General features: G+C 39.2%; 1 protein-coding gene across 1 annotated transcript in view; it reads left to right on the top strand.

Moving 5' to 3' along the window:
* Positions 1-12,035, top strand: part of ADAMTS5 (ADAM metallopeptidase with thrombospondin type 1 motif 5) — a 48,464-nt gene extending 36,429 nt beyond the window's left edge. Inside the window, exons 4-8 of the mRNA XM_054389007.1 lie at positions 4,198-4,481; positions 5,691-5,874; positions 6,851-7,026; positions 7,853-8,028; positions 11,462-12,035. Coding sequence (XP_054244982.1) covers positions 4,198-4,481; positions 5,691-5,874; positions 6,851-7,026; positions 7,853-8,028; positions 11,462-12,035 — 1,394 coding nt within the window. The remainder of the gene's footprint in view (positions 1-4,197; positions 4,482-5,690; positions 5,875-6,850; positions 7,027-7,852; positions 8,029-11,461) is intronic.
* Positions 12,036-12,433: the final 398 nt, after the last annotated feature.

Below are 12,433 nucleotides of genomic sequence, written 5' to 3'. Positions count from 1 at the left end.
CTGTTGAATAGTTGCAGTGGTTTTGTCCTCTTTTTATTTTTTCCAAGAAGGAGCTTGCCTGCAATCTTCCTGTAGAAAGAAGAAAATCCAACCTCTCTCAGGTGCTGCTAGGCAGAGGAAACAAAACTGTACCCATTCAGGTGGAAATTTGAGCAGTGCTGCAGAAGATAAGACAGGCACAGAATCGCAGTTGTGAGAAAAGAACGCAGGTGTGCGCATACCAAGCTTTCTTTGAGAATGTCTGTGACCAGCTTTTGCACAGTCACAAGATGCTTATGTGGGAAGAAATGCTGAACAAGAGGAGACTTCTCCATTCTCTGATAGGCAACGTAAGCAGTTTGCAATGGGCTTTTGGTCTGAATGGGCATAAGCTTACGAACTGTGCCTTGTGACAAACAGAGCCTGGCAACATTGGTGTAATGAAATAAATTAAGTACTTACTTTGATGCTCCTTCCAGCTAAGCATAATAAAATGTAAATGAAGTCCAGAAATTTGGATCTGTGAGCAGTGTTCTGTTAAAACTCATATCAAAGCTTTGTTACATAGATTTAGATGTTCACCCCTTACTGCTGTAACAGAAAACGTCACAGTTATGAGTCTCTTAATTCCTTAACACGACTTCTTGAAGTATTGATGTTCCTATTTTCCAAGTTTGGGAAGTGATGCTGGGGAGCCAATTCATCTTACAAAATGTGAGTATTTATGATGTAGGTAGATGCTCCTAAACTATGTATTTAAGTTCCCATCATAGTGCAGAGGGGATCTGATCGATAACATCAGTGGTTGGGCTGATCTCATCAGTTGCATTAGTGGTGCTGAATTACACCATAAGCTTGTTTGCCTGAGTAGTGAAACATCTGACAGCTGACTGAATTGCAGACACCAGCATTACATACAGTTGAAGTCAGCTAAATAAATCCCAACATAAATGTCTTGGCCAAGGTCAACCAGGAGGTCTGGAGAGGATCAAGGTGCTGATTCCCTGTCTCCCAAGGCCCACTCTGAGAACTATAAACATCACTGGCATGATACAACCATTTGTTTTACACTCAGGAGATGACCCCAGACAGCAGTTCGACATTTAGAAAGAAAAGGCTCAATTAGTGTCCAGAAGACAGTGACATTTATTTCCATCTGCTTTTAGCCAATGCTCCTCCTAAGGTACTAATTGCCTTTATTGTCATGCCAACCACTAGACTGCGGTATGATTGCTTGCAATTTATTGTGTTTATTCAGAGTGCTCGGTGCTCTGTGCAGTTTGAGACAAAGACTATTTCTATTTTAATTAATTTATATCCTAGTTATCTGCTTCCTGCACAGATCTTATTCTGCCTTATTTTTTCCAAGATATATTACATGTAACATTGAGGAAAGATAATGAGATGGCTTAATTAGCACCGTAATCAGCCAACAATGCTGCTCTATTCCAGGGCACACAGATGTTCTTTGGTACTTGGGACACAAAAGGGGAATAGCAGAATATACATGCTTTGCATGTATGTAGTGAACTGAAGCCTTCTCTGCTTTCTAAACCAGGAGGCCCAAGACAAACCATTCTTAACTCCACTTCTAACTCTGTCTTTTCTGACTATTACAAGTATGAGGTTGGACAAGCTGGTAGTAAAAACACCTGCACTTTATTGCAACTTATCTAAAGGTACGCACTGCTGCTGTCTATAAATGTAAGAACTTTTGTGTGGGTGGGTGTGAGAAGTCTTTAGGGGCCTTTGCTGTCTTCAGTTTTGAATTTACCATGTGAGGTCAGGTGGAACACCTCTGACTTTATAGAAATCATACATTTCCTTGGAGCAGCATCAGTTAAGAAGTTTGGATCTCATTCCCCTGTGGTCTGGAGGGGAAAAAATGCTCTATTTGCTGTGTAAGCTTGTGAAACCTGTTGTTCACGTTTGAAAGGGATTCAAATGAGTGTTAACTAAACTGATTGCCAGATCAATGATATGCAAGGATGTGACTGTTCTGTTCTCTTTTCTCAAAATTTTTATTTTTAGTCATGGTATACGTCAGTGATGGGCAGCAGTGTCTGTCATGTGAAATTAAGTGCTATTATTGTGCATTAAAATACTGAATAATGGTTCTGCCTGGGAGTTTGATAAACTACAGTATATATACAACAGTAGTGTATATTAATGAATGTTGGCATGCTAATTCCTTCCCATCATCCTAACACTGTACTAACTTCCTCCCTCATCAGTGGGTGCACAAAGTAGAATTTATGCTATTATTTACTTGTACAAAGTATTTTTAATAGCAGTTGTGCCAATTATGTCCTTTTCAGAAACTCCAGGAAAAAGATCTGTGTTCCTCACTCCACACCATGTCTCTAATGTTTTATACTACCAGGGGGGTTGAGCAATAATAGGGTACTTTATACTCGTCTCATGGTACTCAGCTCATCAGTTAGCATTGGCACACCTTTGCATTAAAAAAGTCATCATAATCCAGATTAAACGTAAGACTAGAGTAAATCAGGGTCAGCAAAGGACAAATGGAACAGGTTTAACTAGACAGAGAGGATTTTGGTAGTAAGTGATGATGCAAAAAGAATTTTTGGCTAACTGGCCTTAGTCTTTAGAGGGAAAAAAACGAAAAGTTGCAGGGAAGTGAAAACCCAACCCAGTGAGAGGTGGGGTATTTGTTTTGTTTAAATTCAGTGCCATAGGTTGAAATTCTATTCCTTTTTGTGTAAATAGTGAGGGTTTTATAGATAGCCTTTTTTCATCCATGATCCAACTGAAGAATACCAGTGTAGGTTCCAAAGTGAGGTTAATTGTGGTAAGTTATTTTGGCCAAGGATAAGTGAAGCTTGCCCAGACCACATATCCCTTTCATGAAATGTAGAAGAGTTTACACTGAATAAATAGTTCTGCATGTCGACAACTGAAATTTTCAATAGTAACAAATAAATAAATCTATCAGTAGATCCTCTAGAAACTAAATGTGAATTCCAATTTTTAGTCTTGCAGACGAATCCTGACCTATACAATATATCTCAAAACACATATACAATTCTTTATGTTTATGCTACTTTTTTCCTTCTCTTGCTGTTGTTTATGTATTTTTGTGTAAAATAGATAACCTTCTTCAAATGAATTCCAGAAGCAGCCAAATGTCATTCATTACAAGGAAAGCCCAGTTCAGGTTTACTGCCAACATTAGGTTGGATGTGCAGCTTATACCTTTCCTTTTTTTTCTCTTTTGTATTTTTTTTCTTTTTCCTTTTTTTTTCTGAAGTGCCTCACTGGCTACAAGTCTATTTTTTGTGATTTTTGTGACATCCCTTTAGAAGCTTTAGCATTTCTAGCATTCTGTTTCAAAGTTCAAATGACAGCTTTGCTTACTTTGCCCTGTGTCTTCTCATTCCTTAAATCACAAACTGATAAATTGAGTAGAATGTGCTCAGAGTCAATTCAAATAAAGGAAACCAGGATGAAAGGCCAAAAGGACCTGAGTAAAACTCATTTACACTCTCAGATTGGAAATAGGCAGCTCAATAGGTAGATCACTGCTGGGGAAGAACACAGTTGCAATAGAAAGATCTTTGTCAAGATCTGATGACACCTCAGAAGGCCTTTCTGTTCATGTCAGCAGCCTTGGAATGAGGTTCTCTGCTATTGTTTGCCTGCCCAACTTATTATTGGTCTGCCTAACTTGAATGAGGAACAGCTGAGAAATCCGGAGTTGTCCAGTCTGGAGAAAAGGAGGTTGAGGGGAGACCTTATCACTCTACAATAACCAAAAGGGAGGTTGGAGGAAGGAGGGGGCAGCCAGTTCTTTCTGGTGGCAAGTGACTGGACTAGAGGAAATGGATACAAACTGCACCAGGAGAGGTTTAGGCTGTATATTAGGAAATATTTTTTCACAGAGAAGGTTATCAAACACTGGAATGGGCCCAGGGCAGTGGTGGAATCACCATCCCTGGAGATGTTTAAGCAGCATGTAGACTTGGTGCTTAGGGACATCGTTTAGTGTTGACCCTTCAGTGCTGGGTCAAATGTTGGACTGGATGATCCTGAAGGTCTCTTCCAACCAAATATATTCTGTGATTTGTGGCTGGACTCAATGATCTTAAAGGTCTTTTCTAACCGAAATGATTTTGTGAAATGGTTCTGTGATACTGTGAAGCACAGCAGAGAAAACTAGCAAATGAGTAATAAAAGGTCGATTTGCTCTTTTAGGTAACTGTTTGCTGGACCAACCAAGAAAGCAGATCCTGGGCCCTGAGGAGCTTCCAGGACAAACCTACGATGCCATTCGTCAGTGCAAACTGGCGTTTGGACCTGAATACACCGTGTGTCCTGGTATGGATGTGTGCTCTCGCCTCTGGTGCGCAGTCGTGCGCCAAGGCCAGATGGTTTGTCTGACTAAGAAACTGCCTGCTGTGGAGGGAACACCATGTGGAAAAGGGAGGATCTGCCTCCAGGGAAAATGCGTTGACAAAACCAAGAAGAAATACTACTCAGTAAGTTACCAACTGTGAACTTGGGGAATTTTAGAAGGGATGATACTCTAAGGTGCTGGTTTTTGTGGAAATTAAAAGCACTTTTTGGAGGTCAGACTGAAGAGCTACCTTAGTTTTTTGGCATGTAATTGGAGTGTTATTGGTGATACAGGAAAAATGCCACTTAGTTTCATGAAGCATGTTTTCTTCCTGAAGTATGAAAGCTTTCATTCCTGGAAAACTGGGAGCATCCCTTCAGAATAGAGCATTTGCACATTCAGTAAGTCAGGTCTCAGGACACATGGAAAGACTGTTGAAGACCCATTCTGAGCTTCCTGACTTCTTGGCAATGGTCTGTAAATTTCATTTGCAGCCCTCATCTGAAAGGCCTTGGGGCTCTAACTTTGGTGAAGAGGAATGGGGATGAAGTTCATCCAGAATATAATTTCTGGAGCACAAAAGTTTGTACCTCTAGTGACAGAGTCTCTTCTGTCAATTTTATACACCTGATCAGTCCCCAGGCTCATGAGAACTGTGGACTGCACAGTTCAAATACTTTGACATTTACTGGGTAGACAATTAGCAGTGACCCTTCTGTTGCACCCACTGAAGATGTATGGAATTATAGAGCTTGTGAAGATACTTGCAAACTGTGAGAATCATTCAAATCAAGCTCCATATAGCACCCTGTTTTAAGAAATTCTATGCTTCTACATACTATTACAGTACTCTTTCTTGGTAGCCAGTTTAGCAGGGTTGCCACCTATGTCTGACAACTCTATCTCTTGCCAGTAATTCAAAGCAATACCTACACATCACAAGAATTGCATTTAATTAATCATAGATTAGCCTTATGAGCCTGTTCTGGGAGCCAAATACCATGAAGCTAGTTTAAGGGAGCCTATTAGTCAGAAGAGCAATAGAGAGCAGTACATGAGACTAGGGGCTTCTTTCCTGGTGCGTGGCTGTCTTCCATGAAACAGACTGAAGTCAGCTGTGCAGAGCAAGACCTAGTCTTGCCTTTGCATGCACAGTGCCAAATGAGATGTCATCAATGTGCAGGTAAAAGATGTAAACTCTCCTGGGAGGAAGAAGTCTCCTAAGATCAGTTCTCCCCAATTAAAATGACAGAGAAATTGCCTGGAAAACATTAGCAGTGTGTTTGAGATGTAGCACTTTTAGTCACACTGGGATGATGTCCTCACCTCCTTACTATTCCATATATTTCAGGCTTCAAGCCATGGTAACTGGGGGTCCTGGGGACCTTGGGGACAGTGCTCCCGTACCTGTGGTGGAGGAGTTCAGTTTGCTTATCGTCACTGCAATAACCCAGCTCCTAGAAACAATGGCCGGTACTGCACTGGCAAGAGGGCCATCTACCGCTCTTGCAACATCACACCCTGCCCAGTCAATGGTAAGTACCTTCAGGCTTCAGCCTCTGTGTTCATAGATAGTAAATACTGAACATCTGCTGTGAAGGGGAACAACAAAGGTCCACAGTAGTTCCTCCAAAATGTATTTACCAAGGCAAGACATTAGTCATTGATACAATACCATAATTCTTCCCCCATCCCCATCCTGATGCTACATAGAAAGGACAGTTGAATGAAAAGAAATTTCAGTCTTGGAAAATGAACTATGTGGTGGGTTGAAAATTCCCCCCAACATTAAATTGCCAGACCAGCTCAGCTGGAAGCAAATTAAGCTGTATGTGCAAGCAAAACTACAATATGAAATGCAATGAATATGTACAAAATATACAATATTTACAATATTTACAATATTTACAGGTGTTTACAATTTATAAACAGCACAAGAACCCCCCTGGACAAAACCAGGGGGCTAATAATAGCTTCCCCTTCCCTGCTCCCCCTCACTACCCCCCTGTACAAGAGAAAGAGCAGAGAGTTTGTTTGTTATACTTAGCCACAACAAGAATGCATTTAAGGTCAGCAAAACCAGCAGAAGCACAAGTTAGTACCTGCTAGAGCAAGGAAGCGAAAAGAGAGAAAGTTAGACTACACAGATCAGCTTTGTTAGTAGTCTGTCCAATGGGATTGTTTAGAACTTATCGTTATTTTCCTTTTCACATCCAAAAGTGATTTGTTTACATTCTAACAATTTCTGTTCAAGATCTGTGGAAAATTTTCCAGGCACAGCCTGAAACTACCACAAACTGTAATGCAAACTTTAATCCTTTAGTGCACATTATGTCATGGGGAGATTTGCAAGCTAAAGCAATCAAATGATTTGAAGGCCAGTGCTAAGTAAAGACGTTGGGTGATGTAACTTAAAAATTATGTAAAAAAAGAAATTGGAATAATAGATGGGCATAATGATATTTGCAGCATGGTCTGAAATAGTCACTAATGGTGTGAATAATTCTACAGCTAAATCTTTTCGACAAGAGCAGTGTGAAGCAAGGAATGGCTATCAGTCTGATGCAAAGGGTGTCAAGACATTTGTTGAATGGGTCCCCAAGTATGCTGGAGTACTTCCCGGAGACGTTTGCAAGCTTACCTGCCGAGCCAAAGGAACTGGCTATTATGTGGTATTTTCTCAGAAGGTAATGGCATCTCTAATCACGATTTCATGCTCCAGTTGAGAAGTGTCCTCTATCTTAGAAAACTTTTCCTATGACAAGGGGAAAAAAGTTAATCATATGATTCAGAGATTTAACTTTGTGCTTAGATTTAATAGTTTCACCCAGTGATTATACACTGGGGCCAGGATTAGCCTCTAAAATGCAGTAAGTTTTTCCACATCTCAGTATGTGCAGTCATGAAAAATAAGGGCCTCTTAATGTGCTCTGCACTAATTTGTTTTCAGTAGTAGATACAAAGTTTTTTGCCTGAAGAGTCATCTGTCATCCTGGGGGTTTCAGAGGAGAAGTATAAGTAAAAGAATAAGTTTTCACCTCAATTATGTTAAGGTAGTCTGGAATGATTCTTACAGACCCAATTAATAGAGTACAATCAACCAATTAGTATAGATGAGACTTGTGGTCAGTTTCCTGTGTCAGATGCCATTTGAACTGAAACATCTCCTGTGCTCACACTTGCAGTTTTCTCTTTCTGAATGTTATAAATGAAACATTTGGATGCAGTTAGGTCAAATGCAAGGCTATCTACAAGTATTATTATCATTGTTATTAATAAACTGCAAAATTAGCACTAAAGCCAGGGTCATTTTAGTGTCTTAAAGTGGAGTTATCTGCCATTGCTTTCAGCCCTTTTGCACTGGGAGTGTTATGAGAAACTCCATCTCATCTGTTAGGGTAGGCACTCTGTTCTGAGGAGGTGACATAAATAAGTAACTGAGTTTTGCCAGAGAGATTCACAAAAGCAAATCTTTTCCATGGTAGTTTAACTAACAGCCATTTGATTGCCCAGGTAACTGATGGTACTGAGTGTAGACCCTACAGTAACTCAGTCTGCGTCCGGGGAAAATGCATAAGAACTGGCTGCGATGGCATCATTGGTTCAAAGCTCCAGTATGACAAATGTGGAGTGTGTGGAGGAGACAATTCCAGCTGCACAAAAGTCATGGGATCTTTTACCAAAAGGAGGTATGGCTCTTCAGTATTAGTAAATGTACCTTGTTGTGCAAATAGTAACTCTGCTATGTGGTTGCTTTCCTTCTGTCTCTGAATGCAATTTGCTGTCGTAGGAAGATTGAGCAAGAAACTCCATGGCCTGTGCTTTATTGCACTTTCCAGATGTTTACAGCTGGTCTCTTAACATTAACCCAAAGCTGACAAATAATCAACTGGCAAAACACTGCACCAAATTCTTTTCTGCTCTAAAGTACCAGTGGTACCGATGAGCACCCCATTAATAGGAAGTCTGCCTAGAATAAGGCATAGAATCTTGTGCTACTTGCTAATCTTGATGTGTCATAGAGGAAAATGAAGAGAGGAGTTAATCAGAAAGTTGTTGGAGTCAGAATCATCTAGGTGTCTCTGAAACTCTACATTTCCCAGATGATTCCGTGCTAGCAAGTTACACATGAAGAATGCATTTCATCTACCTTTGAATAACAGTAGGGACATCCCACCTGATTTAGTGACATGGAGTCCTTATGTAGATAGTGGAGACAAGCAGGGAGCCTTAAAGCACAATTGTAAAAGTCTTCTGAACAGCTGAAAGGGATTATACCCTAAAAATGCCTTTTCACACTGCTGAATATATGTGGAGCTTAGATGGCTAGTTGAGATGTCAGAAGTAAACACAGGCTTAAGTATGACTTTTGCTATATCCCTTCATGTCCACTGGCATTATATGAATCTCCAGATGGATTTTTTTATATATCAAATAGTTACAGCAACTATCCGTAAGACATTTTTCTGTTATAGTTCAGCTTTCAGTAAAATGAAAGGAACTACCCCCACGGTTTTCCCTGATCACATTGAAGGCAGCCATAAGATTCATACTGAGATACCAATGTCAAGTAAATCTGCTTTCTACCTGAAAGGTCTTAAGATTCACAGAAATTTGTTTAATGATCACTTATATAGATAATAAGGTCTCAAAGGACTGCTGTAGTGATCTACCTAGCAACTTTCAGTTGACAATTTCTTCTCAGTGTCTGTGGCTGCATTAGTGTACCACTTTTAAAATGTACATACACTCGATTTTGTTTTATCTTCCAAATTCTTACATAGCATGTTGAAAGCTACCAGAAACTGAAATCTGACTCCTGAAATGACCTTTTATTTCTATGCATTTCAACATACTGATTAATAGCAGTCAAAAATGACTTTGAGTTTATTCTAAAAATAAACATAACTAATATTCTTTCTGGTAAACCAATGATTGCTCACCTAACGATGCCAGAAGGCCTCTGCCAAAAACAATTACTTTCCATACAAATTAGTAATTATAGAAACCAAATATTTTCCAGTTTGTAAATATTGAAATGTCTGGGATGTCTAAATGAAGAAGACAATGTGAGATATACTTCATGTGATTCAGTAATCATCCTTGTTCTGGAATCTAGGCTCTGGCAAAAATGGTAAAGGGACTCCATGAATTTCAGCAAGGCCAAATTTGTATCACAAATACACTTGGAAATGGAAAGATTCTACTGTGATTTTTCCTATGATTTTACAACACAAATCATGCCTTTAACTGAAGTGAGACTGATGCAAGAGTAAAATATTGATTCAACCTCACTGCATTCAAAAGTTGCCCCATTTAGAAAGCAGTAGTCAACCTGTAATTAACAAGTGTATTCTAACTTGATTTTGATTGAATTTTGGAGCAATGAGGATTTCTTTTTTATTGGAAATATTGTTTGAGACAATTCCCTTATGTGACTTTAAAATAAACCCCTCATTAAAATAATGAAATCTCAATTTTCTGTAAACTGTTTCTACATATGAAATGGCAGTGGCTGTAGTAAAATTATCTTTTCCTCCACTGAAAAAAGCAGCCCCTGCATTTCTGTCCTTTATAAACCAATCTATACATCAAATATACAGGAAACTATTCAATGTACAAGGGGAAACAAGCATTTCCAATACAGACAATTGCCATAACAACATTTGTTTGTACTTTTTTCTTTTAAAGTAATCAAAGCATAATCTTCTAGAAAACTTCCTTCCTTAGAACTTTTTTTAAAGGCTGTAAAGCCACATTGTCAGAAATTGGAAAGAGGAGAATTAAGGCTGCATGTGCTTCTTTGTGCACACAGTGTGCACACAGCTCTTTGTGCAGACAGCTTGCATTCTCCAGTGCTGCTTTTTTTTTTTTAACAAATGATTTTGTAACTTCAATAACATGTTTTAACAGAGTTATTTTGGCAACTGTTACATAAAAATATTTGTGCAATGCTGTAGAGCAGAGTTCCACCCCCCCAGCCTGTTTTTCACACCATATTCCATCAGCCTTATGGATGTGCTATAGCAGTAGTTAGTCGTTGTCCCATAACTGATGGAAATAGCAGGGGAATAGCGCAAGCATTTAATCTGTAGTCTGTGCAATATCTACTTGTGCAGCCAAAAATTGTCAAAATTAACAGTCTGTTCTTTAAACAATCCCAAAGGAGGAGACCCCTTCACTTTTACATAATTTTAGTATATTTTCTCATTCTGTTTTTTTCTAGATGTTTCAACAATAAGCTTTTCAGAAACAAGATACTTGCAGAATGGTTTTGTCACAAGATTACAAATGAAAATACGACTCCAAAGTCCAGCTGCTAGCTCATAGCTATGTGTAGTCTTTAGATTTTGTTTCTATATATCAGTAAAGTTAAAATAAATAGCATGTTTGAGAAACTGATAAGTTCCAGCACACACTTGAAGGTGTGGAATGTTTGTCACTTTTGATAGAAGAATTAAATAACTTTTCCTAGATTTGAATTAAGATACTTCATAAGTAGTAACAGAGCGAACTCTGTGATGGTATGAATTAAACATTTGGGTGCATCTCATATTAGATACTTGACAATTAATCTTTGGCTTTATGAATTTCAAAGTAAACAAATTCTTTCTCAGTGATCAAGATTATTTTTGAATGTTCCCAAGGTACCTCTACCCAGCTGTTACTCTGCTCATGCTTTCCTTAATCATCATTATAGCAAAGACAGCAAGAAACAGCTGTAACCAATGCATATCTCATTATCTTTTCTTTGGCAGGCAAAACGTGCATTGTATTTCACATCTCCCACCCATTGCTGAGACATATAAGTTATCTGTTATTTTTCATTCCTCTTGTATCTGAGTCACATAAAATTATTACTAAAGCTAAAGATTAAGCAATCTGAAATGAGTGCAGTAGAAATTTCTTCAAGAACATAAGGAATAATACAGTAGACAAACAGTGAAACCTGGTTAAATTGATCTTAGATGAGCTTCAAGCCAGATCCATTCAGAGCCTGAACTAAAACAAAGCAACGTGTGCCATGCCAGCACTAGGCATTGCAGCAAGGCTTGAGGCTCATTTCACACTATCTACTGAATATTCTTTTATTTTTTCCCTTTTTTTTTCCCCTTAATTCAGCAAGGGCTACACAGATGTAGTGAAAATCCCAGAAGGGGCGACCCACATCAAAGTTCGGCAGTTCAAGAATAAGGACCAGAGCAGGTTCACTGCTTACCTGGCACTGAAAAAGAAAAACGGTGAGTACCTTGTCAATGGAAAATACATGATCTCCACTTCAGAAACTATCATTGACATCAATGGGACTGTCATGAACTACAGCGGCTGGAGTCACAAAGATGATTTCTTGCATGCAATGGGACACTCTGCAACAAGAGAGGTTCTTATTGTGCAGATACTTGCGACGGATCCAACTCAACCGGTGGATGTCCGCTATAGTTTCTTCGTGCCAAAGAAGCAAGGGCAAATGACTAACTCTGTCACTAGCAGTGGCAGCAGCAGCAGCAAAGTAACTCCAGAGCTCACGCAACCCCGCTGGGTTACGGGGCCGTGGCTTTCTTGTTCTCGAACGTGCGACACAGGATGGCACACCAGGACTGTCCAGTGCAAAGACGGGCATGGAAAATTAGCTAAGGGATGTCTTCTCTCTCAGAGACCATCAGCATTTAAACAGTGCTTGTTGAAAAAGTGTTAACCTGTGGTTGTGATCTTTCTAAAAAGAGGTTTTATTAAGCCATTGTTGACATACTGGTATTAGGTCTGCCCAGTCAGAGAGGAGCAGAAGCTTCAATGTACTTATTTACAGTCTCAAATTATGGGCAGAATCTGCCTATTTGGACCAAATGAAGATGTGCACTGCTTTCAGTAATAGTAGGGTGATCTTAATATGTCAAAAACCTAAGCATTAAAGTTGTTATAAGCCCTCTGTGTCTGCAAAAAATATAAAATAAAATAATGCAAAAGAAGAAAAACTAGTGAATGGAGGATCCTGGGATATCTGAAGGTTACAGAATCATCTCCCCTTCTTCACCTACCTCTAATACAGTATGTCCTTAGAAAACATCACATGTACCCATGATATTACAGTAGCTT

This window comes from Indicator indicator, chromosome 1 (assembly GCF_027791375.1).
Source record: "Indicator indicator isolate 239-I01 chromosome 1, UM_Iind_1.1, whole genome shotgun sequence".
NCBI lineage: Eukaryota > Metazoa > Chordata > Aves > Piciformes > Indicatoridae > Indicator > Indicator indicator.
The sequence above is the reverse complement of the archived record's forward strand: the minus strand, read 5'-3'. Positions and strand labels throughout refer to the sequence as shown.